The sequence below is a fragment of the Lutra lutra genome, chromosome 17, assembly GCF_902655055.1.
Source record: "Lutra lutra chromosome 17, mLutLut1.2, whole genome shotgun sequence".
NCBI classification, from domain to species: Eukaryota; Metazoa; Chordata; class Mammalia; order Carnivora; family Mustelidae; genus Lutra; species Lutra lutra.
This window is the reverse complement of record NC_062294.1, coordinates 12,145,465-12,163,926: the sequence shown is the minus strand read 5'-3', so window position 1 is coordinate 12,163,926 and position 18,462 is coordinate 12,145,465. Positions and strand designations below refer to the sequence as shown.

Sequence of the window (18,462 nt, the reverse complement as noted above, 5' to 3'; positions counted from 1 at the left end):
TGTAGAAACCTTTTTCCTTTTTATTTAAAAAAATTACAAAATTTATGCTGATGGTTAAAAAAATTCAAACAGTAGAAGAAGGTATACATAAAAAGGTCCTTTCCTCAGTCCCACTCCCCGGAATCTGGCTATCGCTCTAGAAACTGTTCTCTGGATAGAAGCATAGTTTTCATTTGAAAAACACATCCACATTTTCTGGAGGCCTTTCTACATAAGCACAGTCAGGCTTCCTTGTTTCTTTTAAGGTAACTGATTTCACCAGTTGCCTACAGATGGACAATCAGATTGGCCCCAGCCCGCCACACCCAATGGACGTGGTGAGGACGAGAAGCCAGTCTGACTCAGATTAGACTTGGGAAAGCGGTATGTCTGCGCAACTCCTCACAAGCGCAAGACCAAGGTTGCTCCTGCAGCAGCCCTGAACCAGCCAGCCAGTCACACACGAATGCGGTCTCAGACGGGGGCGGGAGGTTAGCTTACTCGTAAATAAGGCAACTGGCTGGTCACATCAAGGAGGTAACTGAAGTAAACTCAGCAAACGGCAAAATGAAATGATATCAGAACAAGCTCTTCTATTCATTTGAGATCAATAAAGTGGTTCAAAATAAACCGGAAGACCATGGCAGGGTCCAGCTGTGTTAATGATGAAATGTGAGATCTACTGTTTAGATTTGGCAGCTGGAAGATGAAAACTGCCACCATCAGAACCTGGGTAGGACCGTTACCTTTTCCTTCACGTCTGCATCATGGTGTTCAGCTAAAGCTCTCATTTTCTGGGCACATTCTTCTCCATATAGCAGGAAAAACAAGGAACCTTTAGGGAAAGTAGGCTGAACAGCTAAGCAGCCTTCTTTTTTGAGGCAGTTACTTATATTCTGGGAGAACGTAAGAACTCGAAAAAGAATCTCCTTTGCCACGTGGCCATCATAGAGGGAAAGGAATGAGGAGTCCACCTGGGCACTAAGTAGTCCATCTGCCATGGCTGGATTTTCAGACAAGTTCAGAAGCAGTTTCAAAACTTGAACCTTGGTACTTCCATTTCCTGTAAGCAGCACATGGAACAGGTCTGTGATGTAACTGCGAAGCATGTGCTGGTGGTCATTGGTGACCGTCATGTTTGTCAACAATCTCAGTCCGGCCAGTTGCACAGCAGAGTCCAGGGGCCCGGAGAGGACATCCTTGCAAACTTGATTGATGTATACCTTTATCTTGACTTGATTTTCAACATTCACACTCAGGTTATTCAATGCATTTAAAGCTTTCTCTTTAATACTGTGGTTGGGATTGTTGATTTTGCTTCCAATGACTGGAATACCACCCAATTCACGAATAATGACTTGGTTAGCTGAAAAGGCTGCATTGTTACCCAGAGTGACCAAAGCTCTTTCAATAATTACAGGATCATTAGTTGACTCAAGCAGGTAGAGGAGTTTCTGGAGCTGGTCAACGTTGAGGACATCATCATGGGAACCATTGGTTAAGTCTTCTGTGGAGACTGTGATTCTCTCTCCCTCTGCCCCTCCCCCTATTTGCATTCTCTCTCTCAAATAAATAAATCTTTAAAAAGATGAATTAACAGCAATTTTCTCAAACTCTTTCAAAAATAGAAAAGGAGAATATACTTTCTAACCCATTTTAGGAAGCCAGCCTTACCCTGATCCCAAATTAGACAAAGGTACCACAAGAAAGAAAACTAGAAACCAGTATCATTGATGGATACAAATGCAAAACTCTTCAACAAAATTTATAAAACTGAATTCCGGAACATATTAAAGGATTATATGCTGTGACCAAATGGGATTTATTCCAGAAATGCAAAGCTGGTTCTACATATAAAATCAATGGAATACACTACATAAATAGAACAAACGGAAGAAAAGCCACAGGATCATCTCAGTTGAGGCAGAAGAAAACATTTGACAAAACTCAAGACCCTTTCATGGTTGAAACGCTCATCAGACCAGGAATAGAAGGGAACTTCCTCAATATGATAAAGGACATTTATGAAAAACCCATAGCTGACATCTCATACCTAATGGTGAAAGACTAGATGCTTTCCCCCTAAGATCAGGAACAAGACAAAGACACCCATTCTCATCACCACTATTCAACATTGTACTAGTTCCTTCCAGAACAATTAGTCACGAAAAAAATAAAGGCATCCAAATTGGATAAAGAGATGTAAAACTATCTCTGTTCACAGATGACATAATCTTGCACAAAGAAAACTCCAAGAATCCATAAAAGCTGTTTTACTAGAGCTAATAACTCAGCAGAGTTGCAAGATACAAGACTAACACACAATCAGTTGTTCCTATAACTTGGTCATGAAAAATACAAAATGGAAATTAAGAAAACAATTCCATTTACAATAGCAGCCAAAAGAATAAAATATTTAGGCATAAATGTGACCAAGTGGGTGAAAAAACTTGTACACTGAAAAGCACAAAACATTGCTGAAAAAGATGGAAGAGCCGTAAGAATGTGTACCTGGACTCCACTCCTCTCCATCCTGCCAATCTCTTGAGGTACCTCTATTTGCAGCCGATAAGCAAAAGAACACACCAATGCAGTTCACATAGGGTATGGAGCGGAATGGGGGAAAGATGCAGAGTGAATCTGGAGAACAAATGGAAAATAACTAGCACATCTCATAATTTCAGTGTTTGGTGTCTTCGTGAGTCTGTTTCTGTTGCATTTTGTTTCTATCAACTTTTACTCATGGTGCCTTTTTTCCTTGTGTGTTTTGTTTTATTTTTACTGTCAGTTTATAGCCCTTGGAATTTCATCTGTGGGAGTTTTCTGAGGCCTGGTTGACATTGCATTTCTCCACAGAAATCTGTAAATCCTTCTTCTGAGAGCCTTGAGACATACTTTACACTAAATTTTTGACTTGAGGTGTTTGGGACCACATGGTTTGCATAAATGCAGGCTTCAGACATCCATAAGGGCTATGCCTGTGGTTCTGTATTCTCTTTTCTCCTCACCATGCAGGCAATGCCCTGGGAAGGTGGATCTATTGCTGGTTCCCTCTTACACTGATGATATGGACCTTCGGATTCTGTGTTAGATACATATGGTGATTCCTTCTGCCACCTCTGGTCTTAACTTCAGTTGTAGGGGAACGCTGTGTCTGAACATGGTCTCAGCTTTGATTTCGGCCACAGTTCTGCTGGATAATTCCTAGGAAGCTCTCACTCAATTTATACAACCTGCACCCCACTTCAAGTGCACATATCCATCTTTCTGCTTTTGCTCCAGGACTTTGTCAAAGCCAAAGAATCCGGCTGGCTTGCATGTCAGGAAGGCTCATGTGTGAGGAGGGAGTCGACACCCCTGAATATAACCCTCAACCAAAAGGAGAGGAGGCTGGTGGATACATGTCCCAGGCTTTTGTCTTTTAGGTGAACAATCCTGCCAGGTATTCGGTCTGCGTCTCAAGATGCCCCTGCAGAAACTGCATGAGAACTTCACATACTCATCCCAGGTGGCCCCCCACTTTCCCTGTCTAATCCTTTCCAATTTCACACTGTTTCTGCAATTGCCTTCCAAATTAACTACCACATCCATGTTCTCACTTTAGTGTCAACCTAAATGAAAACAGGATCCCACCTTTATGCTTTTTCCAAAATGAGATTTCTTCTTCTCTTTCTTCTCCTCCTTCCTCCTCCTCCCTTCTTCTTCTCCTCCTCCCCTCGTTCTTTTTCTTCCCCACTCCTCCTCCTCCCTCCTCCCTCCTCCTCCCCCACTTCTTCCTCCTCCTCCTCCTCTTCTTCCTCCTCCTCCTTCTTCTCCTTCCCCTTCTCTTCCTCCTCCTCCCCCTCCCCCTTCTTTTCCTCCTCCTCCTTTTTAAATAATTTCTTCTTTCTCCCTACTACAAGCTTATAAAGTATTTGGGATGGAGTGAAAAAGAGACTTCTGACATTTTCCAAATCTCACATTCAACTTGCAGCATCCTGACTAGATAAAATTTATTCATTGTGCTATCATCACTTCACTGTAACGAAAGCTCCAGTTGAATTTCTGCAGCCATCATATCTTCCTGGAAAATTAGAACCGGAAATTCATACACATAGTTCCAGATTTCCTTCAAAAGCAATCAATGAGACAAAACAGTAAGCAAAGTGAACAGGTACAGTGGAAAATTGCTGTGATTTTATAGCCACTGACATCAGATTCCAAAACAGTCACTGCGAGGGTAGCCATAAGGGACAGAGCCTCATGCTGTCACCAGAGGGCAGCAGAGGCCAGGGAACAGGTGGAGAAGGCTCTATCAAACTAGGGAACCTGCCAGAGATCTGACAGAGACAAGACTAACTTTTATTGAGGCCTGTTATAAGTTGGGCATTGTGTTGGGCACAATAAGAAATGGTACAAAGTTCAAAGGCAGAGAACAGAAGCCAGAGCCAATGAGGAATGGAACGGAGTGGAGTTAAGAGGGCAGTTCTTCAGGTCAGCCAAGAAACGCCCAAAGACAGCATATCTGCAAGTACAAGTGCAGCGCCAGAAATTAATGTAATGGCTATGGACTTGTCCTCTGCCAGGCAGCTGGGCTGTTGCTACAGAATCAAGGCGGGGGGTGCTGTAAATTTCGAGGATCCCTGAGAGTCAGTCAGCCTGGATGTTTACACCAATCAGAACTTAAATGGCCCTTTGCCTGAGCAACCATGAAACTTTCTTGATGATTTGTGAATCTTCTCTCACTATAGAAATAAAGATAGTCAGGGGCGCCTGGGTGGCTCAGTCCGTTGAGCGTCCAACTCTTGATCTCAGCTCAGGTCATGGTCTCAGAGTCATGAGATCAGGAGTTGGAGCTCTGCATCAGGCTCCCCATTCGGTGGGGAGTCTGCTTCCCTTCCTTCTCTGTGCCGACCCCCGCCCCGCCCCGTGAACCCATGGGCTCCCTCTCTCCAAAAGGAAGTAAATAAATCTTAAGGAAAAACCACACACACAAAAACTAAACATAAAAGAAACATAGTCATGTGCCACGAGTTCCAGGCTTTCCCCTCATGTTAGCAGTGCTGGCATTTTGATCATGTCTCTTGCGCTTGGTAATAAAATCCCCCAACTCTACCAGATGGTCACCAAGTAGGGAATGCACTGTGAGTGCCAGCTTGCTTGAGGTTAATGGCCTCATGGCACTTACATTCTTTTCTGTACAGTGAGGCTGACTGTCTTCCAAAGGCTCTGTGGAAATTCTTAAGCCCCTGGAAAGTTTTAGTGGGCGCAAGAAGAAGCCCCAGGGGAATCTATCCAGTGTTCACTGAGTGGAACTTTTCATTAATAGATTGGCTTGGTTTCACTATTTTTTTCCCCTAAATCTTCTTATTACCATGCTATAAACTCACTTGGATTTTGGCATGTTCTAGTAGTTCTGTCTCAATCCTTCATATAAGGGGTTTTTTCCAATTTTTTTCCCTCAAATTTGGTCATCTTAGACTTTGGTGGATTTGCCCATTTACACCTAGTGAATCTCTTCCTTTGCTTCTTTTTGTTTCTTGCTATCCCTTGAGGGGCGATGCTCCGTGGGTCAGATCTCCGGTGACACCTAGGAAGCGCAGGTTGTGATTTCTGCCACTTGCACGGGCCCAATTCCAGGAGTTTGTGGGATGGGTGGCTCAGAGAGGTCACACGTATCTTCAGGATGGAAGCCTGGGTGGCTGCTTCAGCCTGAACAGGTGCCAGACGCTGGGACTCCTTCTGGGTTCCAGAGCCTAACCGACATTAGCTTATTAGCTTCCTTCCTCTTCCTCTTCTACTCCTGGTTCTGCCTCTGGAGGGCAAATCTGGTCCATCTCCACCAATCAGATTGAATTAGACACCAAACATTTTGTTTTTAAGATTTTTATTTATTATTTTATTTGTCAGAGAGAGAGAGAGAGAGGTAAGCAGAGGGAGAAGCAGGCTCTCCACTGAGCAAGGAGCTGGATGTGGGCTTTGATCCCAGGTCCCCCATGATCATGATCTGAGCAGAAGGCAGACGCTTAACCGACTGAGCCAACTCGGGCCTCCCGAGTGTTGAGGACAGGTTCCTCTGGTGGGAACGGATGTGGGTGAGAAGACCTCTTGAGAAACTCTTTTATCTGCACTGAGCTAGCCTGAATTTCTAGTTCCCACTGTGGGCCTTTGTTGTTACACCCTTCCCTCTTTGTTTTAGGAAAGTCCATCGGGATCTCAGCTGAGGTCTGATAAATCCCAGAAGAATGTTGTGTCCAGGCGCCAGCAGTGAGGGGCGTTGTGGTCTGGGGAGAATTTACAGCAGTAATAAGACGGAATCAGAGGGTAAGAGTTGGTAAGCTTTTTATCATCAGGATGCTCCCGCAGGTCTACACAGCCTGGTCAGTGAGAAAAAAAAAATGTTCCCGCCCTGCTGGACCAGCCTCTCCCTCCCCCACCCTGCCGCCCCTCCCCCCCAGCCAGGACGTCTGGTGGGGCACCACCCACAGGAGCAGCAAAACTTTCTTGATTTTCTTTTTTCAGCGTTTTTATTTTTCAAAATATACAATTTTTGTACACCTTTATTTCACAATTGTAGTTTGCATATTTATTCTGAAATCTTTAAATAACTCCACGGTAAACAGTACAAATCACAGGATTCCTCACGCTGCTTCTCTTTTTAGCCTTTACCCTCAGCGAGTTTTCAGGAAATTTCAAGTAGTAACGGTTTGTGGGTAAGAAGAAAACAAGAACAGGACAACATTTTTTTACATAAGCCTGACACGGAGGATTAGACAGGGCAGTCTGAGCAGCTACTTGGTCTGGGGCCAGACTAAAGGCATTTATATGGTTTATAAATAAGACTCTCTTAGGAGCAGTGAGGGTTTTGGTTATAAGGAAGAAGGGGCCAGAACCTCATCTGCTGGGGGGAAGGTGCAGGGAAGCAGAAGGTCGGGGAGATAAGGCACCGCATGAAAGCTCCTTCTTGGTGTCAGGAGGCACTAGCTGGAAGGGTCCTGAGTGAGGGGGGTAGAGGCCCACCTGTGCCAGGTAGAGGTCAGGAATGGCCAGACATAGGGTGGGGCTCCTACCCACAGAGAGGCCTCTTCAGCCTCCCTTGGGGAAAAGCTTTGAGATTCTGAAGACAGGCGGGTTAGGGCTAGAGAAGCTGCTGGTTCCTAAAGAAAGGAGCCTGGGCTCCCATCAGGTTGGAGGCCCCACCAGCAGCCCCCGGCCCATCTGCAGAGGCAGGTGAGGGCCATGCGTGTGGGTGCTGGAGGAGATGCAGCCCAAGACATCTGGCCCCACAGCGGGCAGGTGTGATGGGTGGTAGACAAAGGCACTGCCGCCGGAACTGGAGGTGGCCTGCGGGAGGCGTCATGTCGTCTCTTCTTGTGACAAGAGCCCTTCATCTACCTCAGTGTTCTCCACTCATCAGGAGAACAGCAAGAGCCACCAAAGTCTCCCCAAAAAAGGAAGGTTAGGGAGATAAGGGCCACAGGCCCTGCACATCCACTCTTTGCAGCTCCACCATGGGGAGAGGAGTGTCCTAGGGAGTCCAAGCTGTAAGACACAGGTGGGGACTCAGGTTTGGCCTCAGAGGTCAGTTTCCTTCATTCCCCTTGGGAAATTCCCTGTTGGCCTGGTCCTGAAGCAGTCCCATGGGCTAAGGCTCAGGGCAGGGGTGCAATGGAGAGGCCGAGATGCTCCAGGAAAGAACTCATCCCCGAGAGCTACTTGGTGGGTCAGGAGCGCTGTCTCAGGGTCAGTCCCAGCCTTCTTGGTCTTCCCAGCACCCTCACCGAGCGCAAAGGCCCAACAAAGCCTGTCCTGCCTGGCCGAGCAAACCTTTGCAGGGTCTTGGGGGGGGGGGCGGTGGGGATGGGGCAGAGGCCATGGCCGGGCAGAGGGTAGGACGGTGGGGCTGGGAGTTGTCATTGCATCTTCAGGTGGGGTTCTTCCGGTATGAGGGTGTGGAAGAAGTGATCCCACAGTTTACTGCTGATGCCGTATCCTAGAGAGGGAGACAAACGGGGAGAAGATGAGGCACTGGAGAGGACGTGCGAGGAATTTCCTCAGGAAGGGAGCCTGGGGAGGGAGGACCAGTGCGCAGGTGGGGTTTGAACATCTGTTCCTGCTGGCCTTCCCAACTTTCAGGGCCATCCTGGCAGAAGTCGAGAGCCCGGCACTTGTGTTTCTAATCTCCCGAGGATGTCACTGGAATAAATCCAAGTTCCTTATCGGTCCTGAGTTCCGGGGAGAGCCTGGCCCCTGCCTGATGCTTCCCCTCTCTCATACTTCAGCCTCTTCCTTCTCTTTGGAGATGACAAGTTCATTCCTGCTTCACAGGCTGGAACAGAGGCTTTGGATCTGTTGCTCCTGGGATGCTCTTTCCCCGGACACTGGATGCCGGCTCCTCTTAGCAGACACCTCAGCTGCAAAGACAGCTCTGCATGGACACCTTCCTGGACCGCTCGACCTAGGGCTGGGCCGTCGTACATGGGAGACCCTGGCCCGTGTGGCTGCTGGGCACCAACCACTAGAGCTAGAGCTATGGAGGTACTAGATTCCTAATGTCATTTTATTTTACTTGACTTAAATTTCAGTTTGAAAACAGAGAGTTGATTGAGTTCTGGAAAACTTGTAAGCACCGTTTACAACAACTCACATGTATGAATTTATTTTTTTGGCACTTTTTATAGTCAATTTTATAAACTCTAAAAATAGATCAAGTATTTCTAATGAAAACTTAGCACTTGAATTGAGATGTGCTGTAAGTGCAAAGTCCACACCAGATGTTGAAGACTTAATATATGACAGAGAATGTAATATATCTCATTAGCAAATGTCCATATTAGTTACAGGTTGAAATGGTAATATTTTGGTTGTATTTGGCTTAATAAAATATATTATCAAAACTAACTACATCTGGGGTGCCTGGGTGGCTCAGTCATCTGCCTTTGGCTCAGGTCATGATCCCAGGGGTCCTGGGATCGAGTCCTACATCGGGCTCTCTGCTCAGCAGGGAGCCTGCTTCCCCCTCTGCCTGCCCCACCCCATTCGCATGCTGCTTCTCTCTCTCTCTCAAATAAATAAAAATCTTTTAAAAATTTAGAAAAAAACTATATCTGTTTAATTTTACTTGTCAATGAAGCCACTAGAAAATCTAAAATCACATCTGTGACTCGCATTATATTTTGTTAGACACAGCTGGACCCTCCCCCACAACCTGTTGGTTTCTTCTTTCTGTGGCCCTTAACACGGCGTAAAATCATCTTTGTTAATTTATTGATTTTCTTCTTTGTCTCCCAGTGAGCGGGGTCAGAGCTCCTGATTTGCCTTGCTGTAGATTCCCCTGTACCTAGAATAGTGCCTGGACTTTGCTAAGGCTTCAATGGTGATTGGCAAATAAAAGAGTAAGCAAATGGTGGAGGCAGGGACGTGTGGGCCTCACCTGACTTCTGATGTGCAAAGTGATGCTTGGCGTGGTAGGCCTTCATGTTGTACAGGTAGGAGCCCTTGTGTGGCGAACCGAAGTGTAGGTAGTAATGGATCATATCGTAGATGATGTAGCCCAGGAGGCCCCCAGCAAACATTATGCCCCCCACCGCCTCAGGGAGGAGGAGCCGTAGAATGATGTAGAAGAAGGCAATACCCAGAGAAGCTGGTACAGGGGGGAAGACCAGGCGGGATTCATCGAAGGGTGCCTGTGGATGGAGAGGGTCACATGTCAGAAGACAGCCAGGCCAGCCAACCTGTAGTCTCAGCAGCAGAGGATAGGGGCAGAGCAGCCCACACATTCCAGCAACGTGTCATGGGGGGTGGGGGGACTGGCACCTTCGGTGGCTTTGGGGAGGGCAGGCCACCATGCTTGAGAGCCCTTGAGATCCTGTCCTGCTCCCAGTTTCCAAGTCGGGATATGATCTGGAAGCATGTCCCTGAACATGGTGGTGGATGTGATGTGGGTGGGACCCTCCTGGCTCAGAGTCTTGCTTTCTGCTCATGAGGTCACTTTGGCTCTGGAATTTGTAAAGTGCTAGAGAGGAGAGCTACCACCAGATGCCACGCAGGGTCCCCACACCGAGGCCTGATGTTGTCTGGGAGGGCAGCACCCCAACAAGCTGAGGTCAGTGCAGGCTCACAGGGAAGAATGGTACTGGAAGTGTTCACAGATACATTCTCCCCATCCCTACATCCTCAGGGGAGCCCTACTTGGTTCCAAGGGGGTGTGGTCACAGTGAACCAGAACAAAGAGCCAAGACTCAGGCTCTGGAGCATCAGAAGCCAAGGGCTTGGCATGGAGGTACGATTTCAGAGATGCCTTGGTGAGTATTCTGGGAAGAGCCCGACCCTCTCTGGGCTGGGAGGGTGGGTGGGGAAGAGCGAGAGAAAGCAGGTGATAGTCTCAGGGCCATGTGCTGACGTGGGCCTCCCCCCGCCCCCCAGCTCCTTGAAGAGGGTGGGAAGGGAGGAAAGGGGGAGGGAGAAAATAGGGAAGGCATGCCCTGGGTGAGGCGGAGAATAGCACCCTGCAGGAACTGAGAAGGAGGGGTGGGGACTGCAGCCTCCTACATCAGCTCTGGTTTTGCTCCCAGCCTCTGGATGACATACTGTCTGTCCCCCAAGGGACGCAGGGTGGTGGAGGGTTGAGTGCCTGGACTCGAGTTCACAGAATGGGACACAACCTCCTGGGTGCGACTTTGGGCAACTTCCTCTGTTTCTTAATTTCTCCAAGCCTTAGTGTGCTGCTCTGCGGAGGGGGACAACCGTAGCACCGTGTTCCGAAGGAAGCTCTACGGGGGGCTGTGACTTTTTACTGTTTTGTCCAACAGTGTCTAGAACAGTGCCTGCACGTGGTGAGCACTGGGGGCGCGGGAGAGGGGGCGTCTGTCCAATGAATGAATGAATGAACTGGTTGCTGTGAGCAATCAAGGCGATCTCCGAAATGGACCCGGACCTGCCTCGTGCCCGGCGTGAATGAGGACTGCGCGCAGGCACGACGCGCGCTCACGAGGTGCGCTCACAACGCCGATGCAAGGCCCGCGCCCGGTCAGACGAGGCTCTAGTCATCCCTCTGAGCAGCACCGAGTACCCTGATTGCCTCTTGCTCCCCGGCTGCCTCCCACAGAGACCCGCAGGCCCCTGGGCGCTGGGGACAGCTGCCAGGCGACAGGCGGGAGCCTGCCCAGCTCACCTTGTGGTGCTGGCCGTGCAGGACGAAGTGCAGCATGATGAGGTAATGGCTGTCCCTGGGGGGCTTCATGTGGAACAGGAAGCGGTGGATGAGGTACTCCAGCAGGCTCCAGAGGAGCACCCCCATCACGAAGAAGCCCGGGAACGTGGACTGCGGCAGGGCCACCGAGTACTCTGCAGAGCGGCAGGAGAGAGAGGGGCCGCGTCAGGGCGGATGGCCCCAGGGCGCCTCGATGGCTGGCGGCTCCAGGCGGCCAGTCCCGTGTCACTGCCCTGTCGCCTGGGGAACGCCCACCCTCCATCCACAAGCTAGGGGGCCGCGCCACCTTCGAGGGGGCTCTTGGGTCAAAATGGGCAGTGAGGCCTGAGGATCTGTGCTGGGCTGGGCTGGCCAGAGCGGTCCTCTCAGGGAACGATGGCGCTGCCGAGGGTCTGAAATCCTCCTGAGGGAGGCTAAGAGGAGCAGCTGTGACCAGCGCTGGAACTTTCCCTGGTGCTGTGGTCTGAGTGTCCCCCCACCCCCGCCGCCAAATTCTTATGTGAGCCAAAGGGAGGGTGTCGGGAGGTGGGGCCCTTGAGGGGCGCTTAGGTCGTGAGGGTAGAGCCATCGCGGACAGGACTCGTGCCCTCGTGGGAGAGACCCCACTGAGCTCCTCCCCTTTCGGCCTTGGGAGGATACAACAAGTTTGGGACCTGCAAGGGGGACCGCTCACTGGACCAGGCTGGCATCCTGATCTTGGACCTTCAGTCTTTGGAACTGTGAGCAATCAATTTCTGTTTTTTTAATAAGCCCCCCCAGTCTGCGATGTTTTGTTAAAGCAGTTGGAATGGCTGACAGACGTACCTGGGAAGGGTGACCTTGCTTTAGTGGCACTGGGGAGAGGGAGGGATGACACCAACTAAGCCAGTAGAGCCAGGGGATTGTGGGCGAACGATGTTAACAACAAGGGATGAGGGAGGGAGGGGCAGGAAGAACAGAAAAACCCAAGTAGAGAAATCTTAACAGATAAGACTTGAAATCACAGCATATACAAGAGAGATGTGAAAAACCTCAAGATGATTTGCCTGGAGACCAGAAGACCAGAGAGATAGACTTGTCATCAGGTGTGAGGTTCCCCACCCCCAACCCTCTGATGACAGCCCACGGTCTTGGAAGCTCTCACTTCTTGTCCTCACTCATTTTTGGCTTCATGGGGACACCGGCTCTGGCCACTGTTTTCTCCACGCCTATTCTCACTCGGAGTTGTACTTTCCTCCACAAGCCATTGCTTTCGCCAGACTTCCTCTCTCTTTTGAAAAATAACAGCTTTCATGAAATATAATTCACATATCCTATCATTCACCCCCTTAAAGTGTATGATTCAGTGGTTCTTTAGTATAGTCAGTATTGTGCAGCCAATCACCAGTCAATTCTAGAACATTTCTATCACCCCAAAAAGAAACCCTGTCTCTGTTAGCAGTCACTCCCCATTCCTCCCCACCCCTGCTCTTTCCCAGCCCCTGGGAAAGCACAAATATGCTTTCTGTCTATGGATCTGCCTATTCTGGACATTTCCATATAAATGGAATCCTGCCATGTGTGGTCCTTTACGACTGGCTTTTTTTTTTTTTTTTTTTTTTTTTTTTTTTACATATACTATTTTCAAGGCTCATCCTTGTTGTAGTGTGTGTCTGGTTTTCATTCCTTTTTTTCCATGTACCACCTCCGTTTATCCGTTCCTCAGTTGATGGACATCTGGGCTATTTCTACTTTGGGGCTATTACAGATAATGCTGCCATGAGCATTCCAGTACAAGTTTTTGTGTGGGCATGTTTTCTGTCTCCTCTCTCCGCCTGCTGGGTCACTTGGCTTTTCCTCTCTTCTCTAGATGCCCCTCGTCAGGTACCATCACAGAAATGCTACCCCTGTCCTCAGCACCAAAGCCTTGACCCTCGACTCTCACACATTCTCTGCTGGATCCTGGAAGTCAGCCGGGCTCACTGGCTAGCAACCCCCCTTCCCCAGACTTCCACCTTCACCCTGGTCCTGGACAGCCAATAAGCCTGTCCACAGGTGCCCATAGTCAGCAGCTGTCAAATGAGGCCAATCATCTTCTTCTTTCTGCCTATCCTGTCACCCTTCTTCCACAGCCAGGGGTTCTAACATCCACACATGACCAAAGGCTTGACTTATCCCTCCCTCCTGCATCCATCCAGGCACCAGGCCCTGTGGTTTCTCCCTAACAGCTCTTGGTGAAGCAAAAGAAGCCAGAGCCAAAAGCCCACGTGTTGTATGATTCCACCTGTACAGAAAGTCCAGAATTGGCAAATGTACAGAGGCGGAAGGCTTATTTGGTGGTTATAGGGGCTGGGGAAAAGGGAAATGGGGAGTGACTGCTCAGTGGGTACAGGGTTTCCTTTCGGGGTGGTGAAGATGTTTTGGACCTAGGCAGAGGTGGTGGTTGTATCCTGTTGCAAAGGTACTAAATGCCACTGAATTGCTCCCTTTAAGCGGGTTAATTTTAATGTTACGGGAATCTCATTTCAATTAAAAAAAATCTCTCTGGTGGATCCCCTGCTCTTCATCCCTTACCGCATTATCACTTCTTGCCCAGTGAGGCATCTGCTTCCCAGCCCACTCCCCTGCATCCGGGCACTGCTCAAACTCTTCCATGGTGGCTCCTTACCTTTAGATAAAGTGCAAACCCCCAGCAGGGCACTCAGAGTTCCTTGAGTCCCGTCCTGCCAGCCACATCCTTGCCTTGCTTCCCTGTCCACCTGTCCTGGGGCCAAACCAGAGTCCTTAGGTCTCCTTAGATGTACCTCATCCTCCTTCCTCCCCGCTCTCACCATATCCCTAATTTTGCTCATGTTTTCTTTACTTCCCTCTCTGCCCCCTTATCCTTGGAGATTCAGCCCAGATGTCTGCTTTGAGAAACCTCCGCAGATGCCCTTCATCCCCACCTGGGCTGGTTTCCGAGCTCCTACCCCGCCCTTCACATGACGCTTAGGGCTGCCCTGTGGCTGCTGTTTCACCCTCCATCCCCATCTTACAGAGAGTGGGCCCAGTGTAGATGACCACAGGTGGCTGCTGAGGAAGGAAGAAAGCCCAGGAAGGCAAGGGGAGGAGGTGACCTTCTGGCTCTCTGAAACAGAATCCAGGCTCAGCCCCATTCTGACAAAACAATGAAGGACCAATATGAACCTGACCTTTTGTACCAGGCTGAGCTGAGGGGTGGGGGTAAGGGTGAGCAGTAACCATAAGAGAGCCTGGAGGGCTTCTCAAATGGGACCATACTGCTGACTGCTGACCCAGTGGGGTGGGGGGAGCAGAGGCCTTCTGCAACCCCCCCCCCCAGGGCCTACCAGCCATGGAGCAATGATTCACAGCCAAATCCCTAGGAATTGGCACCCGAAGGCAAGCTTCCTCCTCAGTCCACTTGCTCCTAACCTGCAGCTCTGCAGGTGATTCTCCCAGAGTGGTGAGCTCAGTGGTGGAAATTCATCAGGATGTCAGCCTGAGCTGTGTCCCCATTTGGTACAAGATACCTGCCTAACAGTTTTGCGTGAGTGACCATCTGACCTTGGCGGGGCTGCTCAGGTAGGCAAGAAAGCCCTCCTTCCGGGGAAGCTCTGACACCTCTGGAGTCCTTCAGAACACTCTGGTGAAGGACACAGAGCACAGGCTCTGGATTTGCAGACCTGGGTTCAAATCCAGACTCTACACCACCTTGGTGTTTTCTCAACAGTAAAATATCCTACCCACCATGAAAGGCTGTTGTTCGGAGAGAGGAAACAGACTACCTGATTATATACTAAGGATATACACTATATAGTAAGACTAATACACTATTATATATTAATACTGATAATAATATAGTGCTCCTCATATATAATTGGTAGCTACTATAATTTTCAGATGGGACCACTTAAATTTAAGTACGAGGCAAAAATACATCCAAGTCCTAACTTGTGCCCACCTTGTCCTGATTCTCCTTGTAGAGTTCTGGAGGGTCCCCTGTTGAAGGGTCCCAGCCCAGCCTCCTGCCTCCCCCAGCCCACAGTGCAGGAGCCCTACCTCACTGCTTAGCTCTCTTCTCAGCAGGAAAAGGACCGGATACGCAGGAACATTCCTTGGCCACGGACTTTGGTCTTGACCTTGGCTCAGGTGGCCTGCATCCGTAAGATGCCGCCTGGCCACGATTCTGGCATGGTGCTCACTCTCCTCTGCTCCCGGGAACTGCTCTGAGGGCTGTCCTAAATTTGCAGAACCTCTCTACCTTTCCAAGCATTTTCACACGTGCGTCTGGGAATTTCAGCATTGAACTGGCATCTCTGCTCAGCTTCCAAAGCTTCTTGGCACCCTGACTTTTCTGCCTTTATTCCCATTTACCCTCTGTCCAACAGCTGCACTGGGACCCTTTTGAGCATCCCCTCATGGTTCTTATCCTCTCTGCCTGTGGTCTGTGCCTCGCCTGATGAGCTAGGGGATGAGGGAGGGCTATGGACACATCTCTCTCATGCCATCATTCCTGGCCTTGTGGTCACAGGCTCTACACTGGACCTCTATTAGACAGCACAGTTCAGCTCTCTGCAGTGGCCTGCCTCTGGACCCAGCCCTCAAACCACCCTCCCCGCCACACAGAAGAGTCCCCTCCTATAGGTCAAACCTCTGCCCGCCCCCTCACCCCAGCATCACCCCTGTCGGCCCATCCGGCCGGAGCTGGTACCGAGTGGCATCTCTGGAGGAATCCTACAGAGGGACCTGGGCCAAAGCTCTGGCATCCCCTTCCCCCTCCGGCTGCCAGGCTTGGCGGCCCTGCCACTGTTGGTGATTGTTAGGGGAGCGCCGGGTGGACAGTGGGCGATTCAGTGAGCAGGCCTTCTGAGCAACAAGCCCCGTGCTGTGCCTGAGCTATTCAGCGTGGGCAGAAAAGGGTAACCTTGGCTTGCAGGGCGGGCGTGTTAACCCGTGGTGCACGGGAGCAGTTCTGGGTGCTGGGGGACTTCCTGCAGCTTGTCCATCTCCCACCCCTCCCAGGGCTAGCTGGGAAAACGGGCTCTCCTCGCTGCAGCCTCCTGGTCCCTCTCACCTAAGCCATTCAGGCCTCAACTTGCCACTCCCGGCAGAGGTGGGCAGGAGAGAAGCCTTGGAGGGTGGGGAGAAGGAGCCCATATCCGGCAGAGGGAGGGGGGTCTCTGAAGGTTCACAGTCAAGAACATGACAGGCAGTCAGAAGAGGAAAGTCCACCTCAACGACCCACAGCAGCCCTCTCCTGCCTGTCCCCCAACCTCACCTCGGTCTGAGCCACCCTCCCTGCTGCTCCGGGAGCTAGCACCTCCCCGAGGCTGGCTGTGCTGGGACAGGAGACCATCTGGGCAGGCGGCTTATTCCTAGAGGTACAAGCAGGGCAGTAGGCTGTGGAAGTGGCCACACCCAAGCCCGTCCTAGCCACGGGAACTGAACCACCCACTTGACCTGTCTGAGGCACCATCTCCTCATCTCTAAAAGGGCACGGTGACTGTACCACTCTCATGGAAATGCTGGGAGGGCTGAAGGGGATGGTCCCTGGAAAGCAGCTGGCCTGGCACATGGTAAGTGCTCACAGTCATTAGTGGGGTTGGTACTCCAGGTCAGGGTTTCTGCTGCATGGGCCTCTGCCCAGGGAACACGGCAGGATACCCCCACATCCTTCTCTCCCAGGTTCTAACCTGTGCTGTGCTCATGGAGCATTGTGAGTCCAGCTCCCAGCTGTGCACCTAGTGCAATGATTTCATTCTGTTTCTTAACCAGCTCAAGTCACATTTCACAGCACTAGACTCAGCAGGAAGCCCTCTTTTTTATTGCTATGAAATGATTTCATTTAGTTTCTGTTAACATGTGGCTGTTTTGTTTTTTTTCCTTTATCCATTTGGGGTTGGGGTGGGGGGAGCCTGCCATTGTTCTTTGGGAGTCTATTGCTACAGATAGGTCTCCTCTACAAATGTTCACGATGTGGCTTGGGGTTCTAGGTTCTTCAAAACTCAGGAACAGAGACAACACTGGAATCTCCTGCCTTCAGGAAGGAACCAACGTTACCTGTGCTGAAGGACTCGAAGAGTCGAACGTTGCCCTGAGCGAGGGTTCGGTAGTGGGACCAACTGAAGTACAGCATCAGGGGCATCCAGATGATGGGGACATTGTACCTGCAGGAGAGCCATCAGGGTAAGAGAGATACATGCACTGGGGCTCGACTGCGTCCAGCTTCCCCAGAGATGCATCTCTCAACTAGAGGAAGGGATGAATGAGACCGAAGCCTATATGCAAAGCTTATGGAGACACAGGGCCAAAGGGACACTGCTTTGGGGGTGGGGAGGAGAAAAGAAGAGAGAGACTGTAAGTCTAACTGCTTCTGTCTCTGAGATAAGTTATCGGAAGAAAAGAACTGCATCCCTGCGGCGAGACTGTGTGCAGCTGGATGGATGCTGACCTCTTGTGGCAAAGGAGCCAATTGCAGGCAAAATTATTCCCGTGGGCTTTAGAAGCTAGAAAATCCTCCAAAGAGACTGGACTAAAACAGGGGTGACATCAAAAGTGGTTCCGGTTACATGTTACGTTGCCACTGACTCAGTGGATAAGCCTGCAGAGGAATGGAGTATGTCTATGACATGTTCCAGTATTCTCAACAGCTTATAATACAGCTGGAGTCTCTGGGGAGGGCCCCAACGGCCCCTTCCCCTTCTGTATCTGACTAGCAGCATCAGGAGAGAGGGAGCCCACCACGGGCCCAGAGCAGGGCTCACCAGACACTCTTGGAGAGGGCCTCGATGAGGTCAGAGTGGAAGAGGCGGATGGGTCTGATCACTGGCTGGTGGACCCACTCATCATACTTCTCTCCCAAGTGGCCTACCTGCCACAGTAGGGGCTTCTGCCAGTCTACCAAATCCTGCAAGAGACAAAGTCAAGTGGACTTGATATTCCCACCTGTGCACACTCATTCTTCCAATACCCCAATCCCCATCCTCCACCTCAGCTCATGTGGTCCGTAGGGCACTACCCACCCTTCCACTTCAGTGATCCCAGAAGTGACGTGCTTATCTCAGCCCACTGGTCACAGAAATGTGATCTAGGACAGGCCCATGACCTGAGTGGATGCAATGAACTGTCAGACACCCTTTCTTTCTTCCTGCTGGAGATGCTAAGTTGGCAGGGCACAACCCTGGATTTGCTAGTAGAGCCTACTCGAGGACTTGGTCAATACAGAGAATAGCCAAACCAGGAGCTGGGTACACTGAATCTGAATGATGACACCTGTGCACCCAGATTCAGCCACGCCTGAAGCCTAAAGTCCTTCCCAGGACTCGTTAGGTACA

General features: G+C 50.2%; 2 protein-coding genes across 2 annotated transcripts in view; both read right to left on the bottom strand.

The window, feature by feature from the left end:
* Positions 1–7,318, bottom strand: LOC125089553 (armadillo repeat-containing protein 10-like). Its single transcript, XM_047711825.1, has 3 exons — positions 7,159–7,318; positions 2,491–2,619; positions 1–1,495 (listed from the first exon to the last, which is right to left on the bottom strand). Exons 1-3 carry the CDS (start codon positions 7,316–7,318, stop codon positions 702–704), a joined length of 1,083 nt encoding a protein of 360 aa, XP_047567781.1. The 3' UTR covers positions 1–701.
* Positions 6,463–18,462, bottom strand: part of FA2H (fatty acid 2-hydroxylase) — a 48,236-nt gene continuing 36,236 nt past the window's right edge. Inside the window, exons 3-7 of the mRNA XM_047712072.1 lie at positions 17,893–18,035; positions 17,189–17,295; positions 11,132–11,304; positions 9,392–9,644; positions 6,463–7,951 (exon numbers count right to left, since the gene is read on the bottom strand). Of these exons, the coding sequence (XP_047568028.1) occupies positions 7,872–7,951; positions 9,392–9,644; positions 11,132–11,304; positions 17,189–17,295; positions 17,893–18,035 (756 nt within the window). The 3' untranslated portion in view covers positions 6,463–7,871. The remainder of the gene's footprint in view (positions 7,952–9,391; positions 9,645–11,131; positions 11,305–17,188; positions 17,296–17,892; positions 18,036–18,462) is intronic.